This window comes from Pongo pygmaeus, chromosome 23 (assembly GCF_028885625.2).
Source record: "Pongo pygmaeus isolate AG05252 chromosome 23, NHGRI_mPonPyg2-v2.0_pri, whole genome shotgun sequence".
Lineage (NCBI taxonomy): Eukaryota > Metazoa > Chordata > Mammalia > Primates > Hominidae > Pongo > Pongo pygmaeus.
The window spans coordinates 49,918,655-49,939,092 of NC_085931.1; the positions used below are offsets into that span (position 1 = coordinate 49,918,655).

Below are 20,438 nucleotides of genomic sequence, written 5' to 3' on the forward strand. Positions count from 1 at the left end.
CCCATTGTCACTCCACAGTGTCTGGTGGGTCAGTTGTCAGAGTGGGCCCATGAAAACCAAAGCTTGCCCAAAGGCATGGCAGAGAACTTCCTTGTTCTGATGCTAATGTGGGTGGCATGCGTGGCCTGAGTTGGAGAAGGGGTGGGGCAGGGTATCGCTGACTCAGCAGCTTCCAGGTCACTCTGATGATATATTAAGGCTCCCGAATCCTAAAAGAATGTTGGTGAAGATCTTAACACCACGCCTTGAGCAAGTCACAGGAGCGGGAGCACACAGACCAGGAACTGAGAAGGGACAAGCACATGGAAGCCAGCCCAGCATCTGGGCCCAGGTATGGGAAGCCCCTCCGAGCACCTCTGCGCCTCAGCCTCCTCTTTGAGCTTTTCTGATGAGCACTCACCTCTCACCCTCAAACCCCCGGGGCCTCCCTTTTCCTCCTGACCCTCTCTCTGGACCTGGCCTCTTGCTCTAAGTTCCCAGTTTTGGTCCCAGCGCTGGTCTCTCCTCCAATGGTACCAATTCCAGGTCTCCTTCCACCTCCTGGGGCAGGTGCACAGGGAGCCTGAAAATCCCAGTGGATAATGGTGCTGTGCCCCAGCCAGTGAAGACGGTCAGAGAGGGGATTCTCCTCACTTGTCTTTAAATGAGCATCTACTGTTTCTTGCAAATGTTCCATGTATCTGGACTTGGCCTAAGCCCTTTTTATGTTCAGTGTCACCTCATTCTCCCTAATATTAAGAAAAGGGGGTTGCTTGTAGGACTGCTTTGCTATGAGGAAGCCTTGTTTCCTTTTTTTGAGTACACAAAGCAAGTGAGTGGTAGAGCCCAGATTCATACCCAGGTCTACTCGAAATGGTAGGGAACATTTCGATCCTTCCTTCCTTCCTCTTTCCTTCCATTCTCTCTCTTTCTTTCTTTCTCTCTCTTTCTTTCCTTCTTTCTTTTCCTTCTTTCTCTTCCCTCCCTCCCTCCTTCCTTCCTTCTGTCTTTCCTTCCTTCCTTCCTCTCTTTCTCCCTTTTTCCCTTCCTACCTCCATTCCTCCTTCCTTCCCTCCCTCCCTCTGTTTCTTTCTTTCTTTTCCTTCCTTCCAATCTCTCCCTCTCTCTTCCTCCCTTCCTTTCTTTCTCTTTCTTTCTTTCCTTTCTTTCTTTTCCTTCCTTCCTTTCTCTTTCTTCTTTATTTCCCTTCCTTCGTTTCTTCCTTCCTTCCTCTCTTTCTCCCTTTCTCCCTCCCTTCCTTTCTTTTTTCTTTCTTTCTTCTTTCCTTCTTTCTTTTCTTTCCTTCCTTTCTTTCTTTTTTCTTTCTTTCTTTCTCTTCCTTCCTTCCTCCCTCCCTCCCTCCCTTCCTTCCTCCATCTCTCTCTTTCTCTTTCTTTCTTTCCTTCCTTCCTTCCTTCTTTCTTTCCTTCCTTCCTTCTTTCTTTCTTTCTTTTGCTGCTGCCTCCAAACAGAGATTTTTCTAATTCTGGTTATGTCAGGATGCATAGAGAGGGGCTGGGAGAGGCCTTCAAGGTGGGGCTGGTGTTTCCAGCCCAGGAGTCCTGAGCTGCCCCATCTCAATTGCCTGAGAAGCACATTTGGGAGACCTCAGGGCACCCTAAGGGATGTGGAAAATCCTATGAATTATCCGAAAAGAAGTCCCTGGCAGGTTCCTCTCCCCAATGATCCTCCTCAGGAGTGTCCCTGTCCCGATGCTGGGTGTGGTAGGAATTAACCCTGCAGGCAGGAGGAAGCCCCAGCGGGTCCATCTCCAGCAGTGGCTGTGGGTGAGCAGAGCCAGGACAGGGGTGCATGATGAGGCCAGGGAAGGAGACTCAGCTCTACCCCAGGGAGAGGAGCAGGGTCCTCCCTGGAGGGCCTGAGCACACTGAGCTGACCCTGGGGAGACCCTGACAAGGCTTAGACAGTCCCCAGGGCTGCAGTGATCTCCCAGTGAGCCCCAGAAGGGGTCAGAGGGGGAGGTTTGGAGGTGGTGCCAAGGGATGTGCGGAGCAGGGGGAAGGAGGGTGGGGTGCAAGGGAGGAAGTGTGGGGAGGGAGGAGGAGGCAGGGCTGTCCAGGAGGGCTCTTCCTCCTCTGGTCTTTTCCCCGGCTGTCCACAGACACTTGATGGATCCACACGTATTCACTTCCAACTTTAACAATGGCATTGGAAGGCATAAGACCTACCTGTGCTACGAGGTGGAGCACCTGGACAATGGCACATGGGTCAAGATGGACCAGCACAGGGGCTTTCTACACAACCAGGTGACCGATCCAGCCATCCGAATCCAGGCAGGGCCCTCCCAGTCCAGGGACATTCATAGGTAGAAGGTTCTGGGTGGTGCCTGTGGTTTCCTGCAGTGTTTGTCACTTGTGCTTCCTGCAGCTGTTGCTGCTTGGCCCTGGGGTTGGGGAGAGACTTCGGCTTCAGTGACTATCCATGCCCAGGTGGGGTCGAGCCTGCCCGATGGCAAAGTGCTTCCTGCAGACCCTCCCAGGATCCCCTCACAGACGCAGCTCTCACCAGGAACAATTCAGAACTGTGGGATTTGAGGACTCAGGGCCTACCTGACCTCACAAGGCCAGGATGCCCCAGTGCCCTCTCCTGGGCTTCATCCTGCAGGGAGAGAGACTGAGGCAGGAGAGGCTGACCACGGATTCTGTCCTGCCCAGGGTGGAGCCCACAGCAAGGCCAGAACAGGCCCCATGTCAGGATGCAGGGATGTCCAGCAATTGGGGAGGAGCTGGGCCAGGCCAGGCTGAGGGGCCCTGAGCCCAAGGGACTTTTTTCCCTGGCCCCTACCCAGCACAGCCTCTGTCTGGAGAGGCCAGGTTCTGCTTGGCTCTGGTGCTGGAAACTGGGGGCTTCTCTGGGCTCTATGAGCTCAATGTGGGCCTTGCTGGATCCACACACACTGCTTGGAACATCCTTTCAAGGGTGCCAGTCTCCATCACCGCCTAAGCAGTGGGACTCCCCCAGGAATGACCCACAGCCCCTTCTCAGCACAAACCGTGTCATCCACTCCACCCTGCATCGCCTCTGATGGAATCCCTCCCTGTCTTTGTCCCCATCACAATCACAGTCCTTGCTGCCCTGCTGTCCCCAACTTGACCAATTCCTAGTCTTAGTGGAAAATCCTTTTCTCTGAAGTTTGGAGTAAATACCATATTTCTATAAGTCACAATAATGACAATTATCCCATGTCCCAGGGACCTTCCCACGTTGGAGTGAGTCCTGCTGGCCTTCTCTTCCCCACTACTTTTGGTGGAATTCATTTTGGCCTAAGTCCATGTCACATTTGGGCTCAGCACAGGTTGTGGCACAGAATAGAAGCTTCTAGAATTATGGGTCACAGATGGGATAGGAGTAGGGGAGTTGATGAGTAGAGCTGGTCAATCTCCCCTTGAAGGAACCACACTCACTCAGGGGCATCAGGCCAATGACCTCGGGGCTCCGCCGGCCCCTCCTCCCTGCCCCCATCTCTGTAGCCCCTCCCTGCAGGGCTGGGTCTGGGGTGAGGGTCCTGCAGGCTCTGACCTTGGGTACAAAATTGAAGGGGGCTCCAAATGCTCAGTAATTAGAGAAAATGCATTTTAATTTAATAATTAATGCAATATTTTAAAACGCAAGTTTAATGCAAATAGATCATGATGAATAAAACTGAAGATTTTAATAAAGCCTGGCAGGAGAGTGCTGTCCTGTGTATATTGGAGCTGGGGCAAAATAAAACATCATTGCTCCTGATCTGTTTGTATTTAAATGGACAATATTTTGCTTATCTTGGGAATTTTGCATAACATCTGATATTTTTAATATTGCATAGAAAATCATGCATCCTAATAACTGGGGTTTTGGTGACCCCTCTAATTTCGTGCTGGAAGCCCCCGCCTCCCCAGCCCCACCTGGTCCAGGCCCTCCCTCCCTGTTCACCACACATCACCTCACACTCTGTTTCCTTTTCTAGGCTAGGAATCCTCTCTATGGCTTGGACGGCCGCCATGCGGAGCTGCGCTTCCTGGACCTGGTTCCTTATTGGCAGTTGGACCCGGCCCAGATCTACAGGGTCACTTGGTTCATCTCCTGGAGCCCCTGCTTCTCCTGGGGCTGTGCCAGGCAAGTGCGTGCATTCCTTCAGGAGAACACACACGTGAGACTGCGCATCTTCGCTGCCCGCATCTATGATTACGACCCCCTATATAAGGAGGCGCTGCAAATGCTGCGGGATGCTGGGGCCCAAGTCTCCATCATGACCTACGATGGTAAGAATGGAAGGTTCGGGTGGGGTGGGGTGGGGTGGGTGGGAGCAGGAGAGGTTCCTGGGAAGAAAAGGAGAAAGGCCTTGGTCTGCTGCCTGCAGAGACGATGGCTGGACTCTGGGACCTGACTTTGGGGTTGATGGGAAGAGAGAGGCCAGGCCAGGAGATGTGGGCCCGGGGAGGGCGGGGAGGGTGGCTGGAAGTGGAAGCAGAACTTGAGGATTTCCCAAAGAATGAGAACTGGGCTGGGCCAGATTCCAATGGGAAGGAAGTGCCCGATGAAGGAGCTAAGTTCCTAGGGGAGGGAGAGGGAAAGGAGGGACTGAAACCAGGATGTGGGAAGTCTGTCCTGAGAGTCATGGGCCCTTGGTGCCGCCCCGATCCCACAGCGGGAGCGTGACTTATCTCTCCTGTCCCTTTTCAGAATTTCAGCACTGCTGGGACACCTTTGTGGACCACCAGGGACGTCGCTTCCTGCCCTGGATTCGACTACATGAGCACAGCGAAGCCCTGAGTGGGAGGCTGCGGGCCATTCTTCTGGTGAGGGCTTCCTCCCTCTGCCTAGTGCCCCATTGGCCTCCCCCTCCTCCCCTCTCCCCTGCGCCTTGCCTTCCCCTCTGCTCAGAGCCTCCTCTGGGTTCCCTGCTCCCCACAGGGCGCCCAGCTCCGTCCCTCCCTTTCCTTCTCACAGCCTCCTTCTCTTTCCTACCTCCCGCATCCCTCCCTCCTCTCCCATCATTGTCACTGTCCCCAGGCCTCCTCCCTGTGCCCTCTTTCCACTCTCTCACCTCCTGCTCCATTCAACCCCCCTGCTCTTCCAGAATCAGGGAAACTGAAGGATGGGCCTCAGTCTCTAAGGAAGGCAGAGACCTGGGTTGAGCAGCAGAGGAAAAGATCTTCTTCCAAGAAATGCGAACAGGCCGTTCACCACCATCTCCAGCTGCTCACAGACGCCAGCAAAGCAGTGTACTCCTGACCAAGTAGATTTTTAAAAAATCAGAGTGGGCCGGGCGCGGTGGCTCACGCCTGTAATCCCAGCACTTTGGGAGGCCGAGGTGGGTGGATCACGAGGTCAGGAGATCGAGACCATCCTGGCTAACACGGTGAAACCCCGTCTCTACTAAAAATACAAAAAATTAGCCAGGCGTGGTGGCGGGCGCCTGTAGTCCCAGCTACTCGGGAGGCTGAGTCAGGAGAATGGCGTGAACCCGGGAGGCGGAGCTTGCAGTGAGCAGAGATTGCGCTATTGCACTCCAGCCTGGGCGACAGTACCAGACTCCGTCTCAAAAAAAAAAAAAAAAAAAAAACCAGACTGAATTAATTTTAACTGAAAATTTCTCTTATGTTCCAAGTACACAATAGTAAGACTACGCTCAATATTCTCAGAATAATTTTCAATGTATTAATGAAATGATAATTTGGCTTCGTATCTAGACTAACACAAAATTAAGAATCTTCCATAATTGCTTTTGCTCAGTAACTGTGTCATGAATTGCAAGAGTTTCCACAAACACTAGCAAATGTGTAGATGTCTTTCCTTGTTTAGTGGACCTGTAGCCGGGCAAAGGTCACACGACATTCCTCTGGAGCCAGAAAACTCAGCTAAACCTCACAGGAGAGGAACCTAAATGTAGACCCCACCCTCACTCACAGAGCCCAGGGCACTGATTGGAAGGGACAGGCCCAGCAGTAAGAGGACAGCCAGCAGCCAGTCTCCCTGTTGGAAAGGAACCACACATGTGCAGTCAGGGGCCCTCGGGAGCAGCCCTGTGTCCACCCCTTCCTGATTCCACCCCCCTAGAGAGGGAGCCCAGGGGAGGCCATGGCTGAGACCCAGGACAGGCCCAGTCGGGGGAAGGAGCCCAGGGAGGGGGCAGGTGTCCAGGCTGGGCCCAGAGAGAGGGCTGGGGAGAGGAGCAGCCCAGGAGGCAGAGCCCAGCCACAGAGGGGAGGGGAGCTGAGCCCTGGAGACAGGGGGCTCCAGAGGCAGAGACGGAGCCCAGGGCTAGGGCGGCAGGTGTCAGGGCTGTGGCTTCAGCTTGGCATCTGTCCTGGGCCTTCTGTGCTGGTTCCCAGCTCTGGGATGTGTGACTTATATGCCTGATTACAGCGGCGGCTCCCACCTCACGATTTCTGGAAAGTCCTCAGAAGCCGCATATATGACCAAGAACGGGCCTCACACGCAGCTGCTCCTGGGCAGAAACGACTCACTGTTTCCCTGGCCTAGACACACACAACACACAAGACACACATACACACAACACACACAACACATACACACACCACACATGTACAAAACACACACACACACGCACCCACACAGAGACTTCACAAAAAGAAGCCTCCTCCAGGTGCCCCAGAGCACTCCGGGGTGCACCCCAGCCCCGCCCTGAGCAGAAGACTTTGGTGTTTTCCACGCAGGGGCGGGTGCGGGAGGGACTGGGTTGTCACAGCTGCCTTTTGCTTGTGTCTCTAGGTTTGATAACAGCCCTAACTCCACTTGTTGGAAGCAAGTGATGAAAAACGTGCAGTCATTCTGGGCAAAGGGACCAGTGTAGGGGAGGCGTGAGAGGCTCACCTGGTGAAAGAACACCAGAGTTAGTCATGTCACAGGGCAGGTCTCAGGGACACCTGCCCCTCGTCCCCCAGAACCCCACCTTCCAAGGTCCCAGGCCCCTGTCCCCCGGGCCTCAACTCACAGCTTCTCTGATGACCTGGGAGCCCTGGGGGTCCTGGTGAGGTGACTGGACACAGCCTCATGACACTGCTGGGACCTGGGCTGGGAACTGAGAGCCTATGGTTCCTTTGGGCTGTAGGGAGGCGGGGCCCCACAGCGGCAGCAGAGCCGGGACCTCGTACACAGCAGCATGGACTCAAGTGGAACAGACCCAAGTGGAACCTCCATTCTGGTCTCAGGGTGACCTGGGCTGCACAGCCCAGCACCTGCCCAGGGTCCCTCTGCCCTGCTCTGTCCTTGAATAGTCTGGACCCCTGCTGGGTACCCGCCTTGTTCCCCCTTACAGGGGACCAGGATGAATCTCGGGCAAAGCCTGCACCTGTGAAGGAGGCCATTCTCCCTGCTCCCATCCCTGCCGCCCACATGGGTAACTAGCTCTTTCCTGTCCCCGGGGACCTTTCCTGGGCTCTGGTGGAAACTCCAGCGGGATGTGGGGGTCTTTCATTTTCCCTCAGCGTTGCAGAGGCCGAAATGGGGGGGGTGCTGTCAGTCCCCAGGAAAGGGCACAATCTCCTTCCTTCCCTCCAGCTGGCCCAGGGATGGTGCACACTCTTATCCCAGTCACCCTGAGGACTGCAGCCCTGGTATGAGCCCAGAGTCACCCCCAGGTTCTAAGGATGCCTCACACACTCTGCCCTGGCCTGACCTCAAGAGGACCAGCAAGTGCCCAGTTGTCACTGGGTTTTGCTGCCCTGAGAGAGTCAGGCTCCAGTGCACAGAGGAACGTGGGTGTGCAGGGTGGTGGCACTGGCAGGGGGGCACGGCAATCCCAGAGGAGCGCGCCCTGCTGTTCCAGGTTGTGGCCTTTATGGAAGATCCTGGGTCCAGAGGCTGGAGTAAAATCGCTCCCACACACATCTAACCTACCCTGGGCTGGCTCGTGGGAGTCAAAAGCCCAGACAGTGGCTGGCCCTGTCCATCCTTGGCCAGGTAGGGTCCTGGCCTCCCTCTGCACTGGTGGGGAGCCCCACTCATCCTCTCTTCTTTCCTCTCTGGAGGCGCTGCCCTGCTCTCCGGCTTGTACAATTTGCTACTGAGAATTTAACTCCAGACAGTATTTTTGCCCCAATTTGCTGTAAACATATGAGCCTGAGGCCATGTTTGTCATCAGATGAAGTGGTTTATAGATGCGAAATTGTCGTGTGTAGTCTAACATTTCTGGTTTGTAAACCCGTCCGTGATGGGCTCCCAGCCCACCCTGCTGCAGATGAGGCCGCTGAGTTTCTGTTGAGAATGAAGACCGGGTTCCCAATTAGGGCAACTCGTCCCTCACACTGCTTCTTACACCCCCATCTTCCAGATCCCAGCCAAGCCCCCTCCAGCCAGCACACCCCAGCGTCCTTGCATCCAATAACATCTCAGCGAGGCCACCCTTGCAGAGACGTGGCTGGGGAGGGAGGTCACAGCAAAGACACAGCCTGGCTTCTGTGGGCCCCCACGGGACAGCAGCCCTGCACACACACTCTGGGCCTTTCTCTCGCCCTTTCAGCCTTGTCCTTGGATATCCCCCAGGTCGCTCTTGCTCAGGACCAAGCAGATTGACTGGGGACAGCAAATGTAACCATAGAAGGAGATTCTACAAGGATTCTCCTCAGGGAGCAGGTGCCAGGGTGGGGACCGGGGAGCAGATAAGAGGTGGCCGGGAGCTAGGATGGGAGCTGACAGCCCAGAGTTCCTGGATCCTGGCTGAGGCTGGGTCCCAGGCCCCAGGACAGCCCTGCAGACCCCGGAGTCAGAGACTGAGGAGTCAAAGACAGGCAGGAGACGCCCCTGGGGATGCCCAGCAAAGCACTGTCCCCTGCGTGCAGCTCTCCCAGGTCTCCCCACAGAAAGCTCAGTGACGGCTGTTGTGGCCACTGGAGACCCAGGGACATTTGCTCCGGTGAGAGGCCATTGCTTTGGGAAGCAGCAGCCACCCAGGAAGTGTTGGGGGAGGGCAAGGGCTCTGCCATCCGAGGGTCCTGCAGGGCACAGGGTCTGCATAGCAGGAACCCCAGACTCCTTGTGCCCCACCCCTACTCTAACTCAGAGCTCTGTGCTAAGGAGAGCCTTATCACGCCCTCGGTGGATTCAGAAGCACTTTGTAGAGCTGAGTGACGAAACATTTGGGGCTAGGAGCAGAGCTGGCTGGGTCAGGACGACGCCCCCTCCCCGAAGGGCAGGCCTGTGGGGGGCATGAGCAGGGACCGCAGCCTGTTCGTGTCTGCTGGTACAGGTGCGGTCTCTGCCCAGGTGGACTGTGGGTACTGCAGGGCACCATGTTGTGTGTGCCTCGAGTGTGAACTGGGACGGGTGGTCTCTGGTCAGACTCACACAACGCACCAAGATGAGCTCACACTGGAACCACCCGAGACTCAAATGGGAGTTGACAGCCCCCAGGGGTCATCCTCTTGACTAGAGGAGTCCAAGGTCTGGAGATGCAATGGGAGGTGGCATCCTCATGGCAGAGAACAGGGCCTCCTCTGGTCTGCCCATGAGAAGTTGTGACCACCAAGATGACAGGGACACTGTGCTGAGGAGGGAGGATAGCTCCCACCTTCTTCTGAGGCTTCCACCTCAGCGAGCACTGGCCAGGCTGGGAGGGCAAGGAGCTGTGCTTGGTCCGGGTGGGTGGGACTATCCCCAGGACGTGGACTCTCTTGCATGAGACAGCTGGCCAAGGACGGGGGATCTAAGAGGAGCCAGGACAGGGGAATCAGCAGGACAGGGGGCAGCCTCCGGGCCCACAGGGCCAGCACATTCCTCGGGCAGCTGTGCTGGATGCAGTAAGTGGACCTGGGAAAGGACGGCGCCAGACCTGCCGCCGGGACTCAGGGGCTCACTTGGGGCAGGAGTGCAGCTTCCCACACATTTCTGCAGGGCCTGGAGGTGGGAGAAAGGGCACGGGGTGAGCCTTCTGAGGGCATTTGTGTCCCTGCATCACTCTGTTCGCTGGGAGGGCCTGGACAAGTCTAGGTACCTTTCAGAGCCTCTAGTATCTCCTCTAGAGGAATAATGGGGATGAAAGCACCCCTTGCTCTCGTTTTCCATAATTAGATGGACTGACACAAACAAGGGCTCAGCATGTTTGTCCCCTTCCCTTCCCAGGGCCTGGGATCAAGGCCCAGGACACACTCTGCTCTCTGCACTGCACACCCTGCAGGGCCCCGGATGCAGCAGGTGTGCCCTGTGCTGGCTGTAGTAGACGTAGGGTCGGCTGCCCTGGAGCCTACTCTCTGGGGGCGCTGAGTCTTATTCGAGGCCTTTCTCCAGGGTGTGGACACCTGTCCTCCTGCCTGTCCCCTGGCCTCCTGCCTTCCTGGTCCCTGCTGCCCAAAGTGACTGAAGTGTGGCCAAGGCTCGCTTTCCTCATTGTCACTCCACAGCATCCACATAGGGCTGTTGTCAGAGCAGGGAAATCAAAACCAACGCTTGTGGGAAGACACGGCAGAGAACTTCCTTATTTTGTGACACTGATGTGGGTGGCATAGGGGACCTGAGCTCAGGAAGGGGTGGGGCAGGGCATTGCTGACTCAGCAGCTTGCGGTCACTCTGAAGTGATGTAAGGCTCCTGCATCCTAAGAGCAACCAGAGAAGGACCACAGGAGCACATGCTGTGACCGTCAGAGAAGCAGGAGGACCCTGACCCAGGAACCGTGAAGGGACTAGGACATGGGGGCTAGTGCGGTGCTGACAGCCAGGTCCTGCAGCCTTTCGAAGCCTCTGCTCCTGAGCCTCCTTCTCAGGCTCCTTGGTGGGGGTCGCTTGCCTCCTGCCCTCCAGGTGCTGCTTCTGGTTACCTTGGGGACTGTCCTCTCCCCTTAACTCTCTCTGGACCTGGCTTCTGCTCTAGGCTCCCAGCCCTGTTCTCAGCCCCGGTCTCTAGTCTGATGCTATCCATGGAGTCTCCTCCTGCTCCGGGGGCAGGTGTGCGGGGGGGCGGTGGGGGAGGCGGCAAATCCCAGGTGACGGCACTGCGCCCAGGGAGCGAAGACGGTTGGAGAGAAGATTCTCCTCACCCGCCTTTAGATTAGCACCCACTATTTCTGGCAAATGCACCATGTCTCCCACCTGGGCTAAGCTCTTTTTGTGCCTAATCCCACCCTATCTTACCCAATATTAGGAATAGGGAGTTGCTCCTGACACCACTGTGCTACGAGGAAAAGCCATTCTTTCCTTTTCCTGTGAACACACAGAGGGTAAGTGGTAGAGCCCAGATTCACACTGGCGTCTATGCAAAACCATAGGCAGCACTGAGATTTCCCTAAGGCCAGGCTCATTAGCGTTATGTAGGGTGCACAGAGGAGGGCTAGGAGAGGCCTGCAAGGCCCAGTAAGTGCTTCCAGCCCAAGAGTCCTGAGGCGGCCCACCCGGCTGGAGAAGCACGGACGTTGCTTCTTTGGCAGAACACAGGATTGTTGTGGGATCCTTCACTGCCGTTTTCATGTATATAATTTAAATTAAAATGTAAACTTAAAGAAAAGAAAGAAAGATGTTAGAGCAGCCACGGTCAGCCCCGGTCCTGGGAGGTATCACCCAGGTCGTGGGCTTTGCACTCCTCTCCCGTGTGACCACAGCTCCCCTCGGCCCTGGTGGCCCCCCTGCCACACCGCCTTGAATTTGACAATGCCACATTAGAAGGCTTGGTCTTAATCCTGAATGTTTCTTTTGCCCACCTTCCCTTTCATTCTCCCAGCTGTTTCAACCCCAAAATGCTGCTTCCTCCCCTTCCTCTCACTTCCATATCTAATTAGTGACTCACTCTGTCTGAATTGGTCCACACAATTCACCCGCAATGTACCCTGACTGCCATCACTGTCACCTGTCGCCTGGAATGTCTGACAGTCTCTGGTTCACCAGCTCAGCTCCCATTCCCTTTGCAAGCAGCTACTGGAGTGACTTTGTTTTTTTCTTTTTTTAGAGATAAGGTCTGTCTCTGTCACCCAGGCTGGAGTGCTGTAGCATGATCATAGCTCACTGCAACCTCAAACTCCTGAGCTCAGGCAATCCTCCAATCTCAGCCTCCTGAGTAGCTGGGACAACAGGCCCATGCCACCATGCCCGGGGACTTTTTTGTAGAGACAGGGTCTTGCTGTGTTGCCCAGGCTGGACTTCAAACTCCTGGTCTCAAGCAGTCCTCCCTCCTTGACCTCCCATAGTGCCAGGATTACTGGCATCTGCCACCTGGCCCAGCTCTGGAGTGACTCTTCAAAAGAAAAACCAGGTCATGTCACTGTTTGGTGACATGAAACAACCCCTACCCCAACCACACATGGATGTGCACATGTACACACGCATGTAGGCTCACACACCCATGTATACAAGTGCACGTGCATGTGGGCACATGCGGGAGGGCACACCCAGTTGTTGTCTTTTAAAATGAAATCAAGGCCGAGTGCGGTGGCTCACGCCTGTAATCCCAGCATTTTGGGAGGCCGAGGCGAGTGGATCGCTTGAGGTCAGGAGTTGGAGACCAGCCTGGCCAACACGGTGAAACCGTGTCTCCATTAAAAATACAAAAATTAGCTGGGCATGCTGGCAGGCGCCTGTAATCCCAGCTACTCAGGAGGCTAAGGCAGGAGACTCGCTTGAAGCTGGGAGGCAGAGGTTGCAGTGAGCCGAGATGGCACCACTGCAATCTAGCCTGGGTGACAGAGCAAGACTCTGTCTCAAAAAAAAAAAAAAAGAAATCTACATTTTTCCCAATGACCCATGAGACTCCCTCCTCCCGTGCCAGCTTTGTCACTCTCTACTCTTTTTTTTTTTTTTTTTTTTGAGACGGAGTTTCTCTGTTGTTGCCCAGGCTGGAGTGCAATGGCACGATCTTGGCTAACCACAACCTCCACATCCCGGGTTCAAGTGATTCTCCTGCCTCAGCCTCCCGAGTAGCTGGGATTATAGGAATGCACCACCATGGCCAACTAGTTTTGTATTTTTAGTAGAAATGGGGTTTCTCCATGTTGGTCAGGCTGGTCTCGAACTCCCGACCTCAGGTGATCCGCCTGCCTCGGCCTCCCAAAGTGCTGGGATTACAGGCGTGAGCCACTGCGCCCAGCTCCTCTACTTGTTTTCTATGCTGTCTGGCTGGTGTCTGTTCTAGTCCAGGGCACCCAGACCTCTCTCGCCTCAGACCACAGCACCTGCCGTTCCCTCTCTCTGGACAGAGCTTCCCTCGGCTCTTCCCACTGCTATCCCTTCTCTCCCTCAGGATTCAGTTCCCAAGTCACCTCCCCTGGCCTCTTGAAGCGAGCTGCCCACACAGTTCCCTTCTGCCCCATCTCCATGTCTATTTCCTGCGCTGTCCTTGTTACAAACCGGATTTATCTTCCCTGTGTGTAGATTCTCATTTCTTGACCATCTGCCTCCACTTCCCAGAAACGCACTGAGGTCGGAGTCCACAGCTTCCTGCCCATGCCTTGACTGCCCAGCCTTGCCCCCTTGGTAGGAATCCATTTACAATTGTTGAAAGAAAAAAAATAAATGATTAAAAACAGTATAAAGGAATAAGAAAATGGTGGATGGTAATACACAAATTATTCATTAGCCCCAAGGAGTGGGCTAGGAGGTACACAGAATGGACAGTCACATCCTCTGTGATACCTGTTTGTATTGGGCTCTTGAGTAATTGACAGAATGATAACACTGCCACCAGAGATGAGCTTTCCATGACGACCAAGGTGGAGGAGTCAGGGTTTGGGTGCTGTGGCCAAAATACACGTTTCAAAATAAATGGGTAAATAAATTCATCACTGGAGACTGCATAAAGGTTGAGGCAATAGCCAGAGCCTTGCATAGAGAATCACACCTGCTTCAAAGATTGATTGCTGTGCTACAAACCACCCCACCTTAAAGCTTACCATAAGGTGTATTGTTCAGGCTTCTGTGGATAAGGACTCAGATGGCCTGTCCACTGGATGAGCCAGCAGCTGGCTCACTCGTGCAGCTACAGTCAGAAGGTGGCCAGGTGGGCTGGATGGTGCCCAGCGGTCTCACTTACCTGCCTGGTACTTGGTGTGGGCTATCAGCCAGGCACCCAGCTGGGCTGTCAGATGCTCTCCCTGTGGTCACTCCATGCATCCAGCTTGAGCTCCCTCACCAAATGGCAGCTGGGTTCCAAAATACCAAGTGTGGTCAAGACTCTGCCTACATCACACTTGCTAAAGCCCTGTTGGCCAAGGTAAGTGGTCAAGCTCAGTGTTGATATGGGAGGACGAGGCTGGGCATGGTGGTTCTCACCTGTTATTCCAACACTTTGGAAGACCAAGGCGGGTGGATCGCTTGAGGCCAGGAGTTCAGGACCAGCCTGGGCCATATGGTGAAACCCTGTCGCTACCAGGTGTGCATCTGTAGTCCCAGCTACTCCAGAGGCTGAGACAGGAGGACAATTTGAGCCCAGAAGGTGGAGGTTGCAGTGAGCCATGATGGTACCACTGCACTCCAGCCTGGGTGACAGAGCGAGATGCTTTTCAAAAAGAAAATATACGTGTATGTGTGTGTGTGTTTGTGTGTGTCTATGTGTTGCGTGGGAAGCCAGTCACGAGGATGTGAATATCAGGGGGTGTGTTTCCTGGGGATCGCCAACATGACAGTTTGTCACAGTCTTCCCTGTGTGCCAATGCATCTTACTCCACCCACATGAAAATAACCCACCCATTCCCAACAGCCACAAAGTATCACCCCAATATGGAATCATGTTCAGACATCACATCCAAGATTCTGTCATCTAAATCAATCCCAGGTATAGACAGGGCACCTTCAGTTTGTTTTGTGGGGGTGAGTTGCCTCAGGTTCAGAGATCTGTGCTCTAAAACACAAGTGATCTCCAGCTGGGCTCAGTGGCTCAGGCCTGTAATCCCAGCACTTTGGGAGGGTGAGGCAGGTGGATCACCTGAGGTCAGGAGTTCAAGACCAGCCTGGCCAACATAGTGAAACCCTGTCTCTACTAAAAAATACAAAAATTAGCTGGGTGTAGTGGCGGGTGTCTATAATCCCAGCTACTCAGAAGGCTGAGGCAGGAAAATCGCTTGAACGCAGGAGGTGGAGGTTGCAGTGAGCCGAGATTGCGCCATTGCACTCCAGCTTGGGCAACATGAAAGAAACTCCGTCTCAAAAAAAAAAAAAAGAAAAAAAAAGGGGAATAGCTAGATGGGGCTGAATATCCAGGGGGCCTTCATCACATGCGTGGAGGCTTGGGCAGGCTGTCAGCTGGGGTGTTTCCTCTCTCCGCCTGGTCTCGCAGCATTTAGGACGACAAGGCTGTTTTCCTTGCATGTAGGTGAGCAAGTCCTAGATATGCAAAAAATGAAACCTACAAGGCTACTCAAAGCCCAGCCAAGGAAATCACATGACATCATTTCTACTGCATTTTATTGGCCAATGCAAGTCCCAGACCAGCCCAGATGGAAGGGGACAAAAAAATAGACTACATCCGTTGATGAGAAGAGTGTCAAAATCTCATGGCAAAGGGGTGTAAAAACAGACCGGAGGAAGCATGAGGCATACACTGCACCCCCACCCCACCAGCCCAAGCCCTTAGAGAAAAATGATGAAAAGTCCACCTTTGGCCAGGCATGGTGGCTCACACCTGTAATCCCAGCACTCTGGGAGGCTGAGGCAGGCAGATGGCTTGATCCCAGGAGTTTGAGACCAGCCTGGACAATATGGTGAGACCCACCTCTACAAAAAATATGAAAAAATTAGCCAGGTGTGGTGGCGTGAGCCTGTAGTCTCGGTTATGTGGGAAGCTGAGGAGAGAAGATGCCTTGAGCTCTGGAGGTTGAGGCTGCAGTGAGCAGTGATTGTGCCACTGCACTCCAGCTTGGGCAACAGAGTGAGATTTTGTCTCAAAAAAAAAAAAAAAAAAGTCGACATTTGTTAGAGTCGCCCAAGCAAGGGAGGGTCAGATGAATAGGGTCTCAAGTGAACATTTCTACGTGAGCATATCCAATCCGGGGTCTGCAGGGCCTGTTTTCTCTGGGAGCAAGGACTATTAGCAGGCAGGGGATGGGTCTGGGGGGCCTGGGAAAGGGAGAACAGATGGAGGCTCCATACAGGGAGATGCTGTGGCCAAGTTCAAGGTAGGGCACACCCCTCCATATTGAAGTAGGTCTTCAGAGTCACGCAGATGGGACAAGGCAGGGAGTTCCAGTGTAAGCTTGCTGGGACCCTCAGTAACACCAGAATAGAACCTGGACCCAGGATCCGGGGCAGACAGAACCTTTTTACCAAAGCCTGCTGTCACAACCCAGGCTGCTTTGCCTTGACGGTCCCCCTCGTCAACTGTAGGAAGGTGAGAAAAATGCAACTTCTCAAGTGTGCTGTTCAGGTCACACCCTCTAGAGGGCGAGCATGCAGCAGAGGCGTGCGGCATAAACCTTTGTCCCTTTCCTCGGCAGGGTCTGGTGAGAGTCACGTCGCAGGACCCCCAGGCCACACTGGAGGAGACCCTGAAGCTCCACTTGGTCACCCAGGAGTCCGTACCCTGCAGAGCCTGGGCCAGGTGCTGAGAAACACAGGGATGGGGCTGGGCTGCACCTGCCCTTTTTTTGTTGTTGTTGGTTTGGTTTGGTTTTTTTGAGACAGAGTCTTGCTCTGCCACTCAGACTAGAGTGCAGTGGCACCATTTCAGCTCACTGCAACCTCTACCTCCCGGGTTCAAACGATTCTCTTGTCTCAGCCTCCTGAGTAGCTGGGATTACAGGTGCACGCCACCACACCCAGCTAATTTTTTATATTTTTGGTAGAGATGGGGTTTCACCTTGTTGGCCAGGCAGGTCTCAAACTTCTGACCTCAAGTGATCTGCCCACCTTGGCCTCTCAAAGTGTTGGGATTACAAGTGCGAGCCGCCGCGCCCGGCCCGCCCTTGCTTTTTGGGTTTTGTCTTTGCCACCCAGAGTGGCGTCACCTGGATAACCTGCCCTAAGGCTGCAGGGATGTAGGTGAGTCTGTCCCAGTCCAGGAAACCAAGGCTAGTACCAGATCGACTTTCATGGCTTCTGGGCAGAACCCAGATCTGCACCTCACGTGTCCCGGAGTCAGGGAAGGGTGAGGCTGGCTTCCCCAGTTCTGCCCTCTGGACGGGCGCTCCGTTAACAGAGACCCTGAAGAGCATCATGCCAGGTGTGGCCTCAAATAGTAAAGATAAGGGAAACAGAACGCGAGGAGAAGAAATATAGAGGCCAGGCCAAGGCCGTGCACAGCCCTCTACAGCATCTGGCACTGTGGTCGATTCTTTACTCTGACTCCCTCCTCTGGGAGCTCCCGTGACCGTGAGCGTCCTCCTCCTGGCTGGACGGCATCTCCTTTCTCTGGGCTTTCTGCCCTGGCCCCGTCCTCCCTCTCACTGGGTCCCGAGTCTCAGTGTTGGTCACTTATGACCCCAAATCGCCTTCTCCAGCTGGACACCCCCAGTCTCCTGGGCTGGACTCTGCAGTCACCCTTGGTGCTCCCAGCTCCCCTGTTCCTAAGCCCTGCTGTTTCTACCTTTGGGAGGACACACAGGCTGTCAGCCCATGTTTGCAAGTGCTACGGTGCTTGAGTGTGCATAGCCCTAAACTGGGAGCTGGCACTGGGTGTTATGACTCCCCTTGCTGTAAACTTTAAGGACTCAAACAGAAGCAGAAATAAGTGAAAATAAGCAACATCTACTGAGTGCTGACCACCCACCAGGCTCCATTCCTTATGCCTGAAGGGGAGCGGCTCATTTAAACCTTACGCCTGAATGGGAGCACTCATTGAACCCTTGCGCCCAGCCCCACAGTGAGGAGCCATCATTTTCACCTTCCCTGTTCAGATGAGGAAACAGACTATTGCAGTTAGAGGTTGCAAAGCCGAGCTGGGGTTGACCCAGCCAGGTAGGTCTCTACCCAGCTGCTCAAACCCAGCTGGGGCAATTGAAACAAGTCTTGAAATCAGTTACAAAGATTCTTTCTTTTTTGTATTTTACCATTTACCTAACTTTACATGCAACTTCCTTAGTTCAGATACAATGTTTCATTTAAAAAAAAAAATCTGAGCTGGACGTGGTGGCTCACGCCTGTAATCCCAGCTCTTTGGGAGGCTAAGGCAGGCAGATCACTTGAGATCAGGAATTCGAGACCAGCCTGGCCAACATGGTAAAACCCTGTCTCTATTTAAAAAAATACAAAAATTAGTCAAGCATGGTGGCACATGCCTATAATCCCAGCTACCCGAGAGGCTGAGGCAGCAGAATGGCTTCAACCTGGGAGGCAGAGCTTGCAGTGAGCCGAGATCGCGCCACTGCACTCCAGCCTGGGAGACAGAGTGAGACTCTGTCTAAAAAAAAAAAAAAAAGTCTGCTCTTCTTTAGAGCAAGGGTCCCCAACCCCCGGGCCTCGGATGGGTACAGGTACATGGCCTGTTAGGATCCCAGCTGCACAGAAGGAGATGAGCCGTGGGTGAGTGAGCATTACCGCCTGAGCTCTGCCTCCTGTTACATCAATGGCAGTGTTAGATTCTCACAAGAGCGAGAACCCTATTGTGAACTGCTGTGAACTGCACATGTGAGGGATCTAGATTGGGTGCTCCTTATAAGAATCTAATGCCGGCCAGGCACGGTGGCTCACACCTGTAATTCCAGCACTTTGGGAGGCTGAGGCAGGAGAATCACTTGAACACGGGAGGTTGCAGTGAGCTGACTGTGCCATTGCACTCCAACCCCTGGCGACAGTGTGAGACTCTGTCTCAAAAAAAAAAAAAAAAAATCTAATGCCTGATGATCTGAGGTGGAACAGTTTCATCCCAAAAGCATCCTCCTCACCCTGTCAGTGGAAAAATTGTCTTCCACAAAACGATCACTGGTGCCAAGAAGTTTGAGGACTGCTGCTCTAGAGGAAATCATACAGTGTCCTACTGGGAAACTACCTTTAAGAAAGGAAGTTAACGTGTTCTTTAATTCACAGATGGAATTTTCAAATATTTGCAACCCAAATTATTCCTATTTTAAATTATAAGTGCACCAGTGAAATGCTTTTTTTAAAAAACGTTTTTGGCTAGGCATGGTGTCTCAAGCCTGCAATCCCAGCACTTTGGGAGCCCGAGGCGGGCGGATCACGAGGTCAGGGGATCAAGACCTTCCTGGCTAACACGGTGAAACCCCATCTCTACTAAAAATACAAAAAATCAGCCGGGCATGGTGGCGGGCGCCTGTAGTCCCAGCTACTCAGGAGGCTGAGGCAGGGGAATGGCATGAACCTGGGAGGCGGAGCTTGCGGTGAGCCGAGATTGCACCACTGCACTCCAGCCTGGGAGACAGAGCAAAACTCTACTTCAAAAAAAAAAAAAAGTTTAGGCTGGGTGCAGTGACTGGTGCCTATAATCGCAGCACTTTGGAATGACAAGGCAGGCAGATCACTTGAGGCCAGGAGTTCAAGACCAGCCTGGTCAACATGGTGAAACCCCATCTCTACTAAAACTACAAAAATTAGATGGGCTTGGTGGCACATGCCAGTACTCCAAGCTACTCGGGAGGCTGAGGCAGGAGAATCACTTGAACCCAGGAGGCAGAAGTTGCAGTGAGCCAGGATCTCGCCATTGCACTCCAGCCTGGCCGACAGAGCAAGACTCTGTATCAAAAAAAAAAAAAAAAAATTACACACTTAATAACAGATCATCAAAATATATGAAGCAAAAATTAACAGAATTGAGGGAGAATTAGAGTTCTACAATAATTGGAGACTTCAATATCCAATGCTCAATAATGGACAGAACAACCAGATAGAAAAAAAAGGAAGGAAATGGAGCACTCAACACAATAAGCCAACTAGATCTAACAGACATATACGGAACACTTCACCCAATAACAGCAGACAGCTGCTGTGGAAAACAGCATGGCAGTTCCTCAAAAAATTAAGAATAGAATGGGCAGATGATCCAGCAATTCCACTGCCGGGTGTACACTCAAAAAAATTGAAAGCAGAGTTTCAAGGAGGTATTTGTACACCCATGGAAGTAACCCAAGTTTTCATCAACACATGAATGGAGAGGCCAAATGTGGTCTACACATACAATGGAATATTATTCAGCCTTGAAAAGGAAGGGAATTCTGACCCACGCTACAACATGGATGAACCTTGAGGATATTATGCTGAGTAAAATAAGCCAATCACATAAAGAGAAATACTGAATGATTCCATTTATATGACACACTTAGAATATTCCCAGTGGCCAGCCAGGCGCAGTGGCTCACACCTGTAATCCCAGCACTTTGGGAGGCCCAGGTGAGCGGATCACCTGAGGTCACGAGTTTTTTGTTTTTGTTTTTTTGTTTTTTGAGACAGCCTGTGTCATCCAGGCAGGAGTGCAGTGGCATGATCTTGGTTCACTGCAGCCTCCACCTCCCGGGCTGAAGCAATTCTTCTGCCTCAGTCGCTCGAGTTGCTGGTATTACGGGGGGCCCACCACCATGCTTGGCTAATGTTTTTGTTTTTGTTTTTGTTTTGAGACAGAGTCTTGCTCTGTTGCC

General features: G+C 53.3%; 1 protein-coding gene across 1 annotated transcript; it reads left to right on the forward strand.

Moving 5' to 3' along the window:
- The first annotated feature begins 255 nt into the window (after positions 1–255).
- Positions 256–5,181, forward strand: APOBEC3A (apolipoprotein B mRNA editing enzyme catalytic subunit 3A). The gene is made up of 5 exons (XM_054470453.2): positions 256–331; positions 2,102–2,246; positions 3,947–4,241; positions 4,663–4,778; positions 5,060–5,181. Exons 1-5 carry the CDS (start codon positions 303–305, stop codon positions 5,072–5,074), a joined length of 600 nt encoding a protein of 199 aa, XP_054326428.2. The 5' UTR covers positions 256–302; the 3' UTR covers positions 5,075–5,181.
- The last annotated feature ends 15,257 nt before the right edge of the window (positions 5,182–20,438 follow it).

Excerpts from the sequence above, each read along its gene's own strand:
- APOBEC3A (XM_054470453.2), top strand. The coding sequence starts at position 303 with ATGGAAGCCAGCCCAGCATCTGGGCCCAG. Across the intron at positions 332-2,101 it reads AGCCCAGCATCTGGGCCCAG|ACACTTGATGGATCCACACG; the intron begins GTATGGGAAGCC and ends GGCTGTCCACAG. Across the intron at positions 2,247-3,946 it reads GGGGCTTTCTACACAACCAG|GCTAGGAATCCTCTCTATGG; the intron begins GTGACCGATCCA and ends TTCCTTTTCTAG.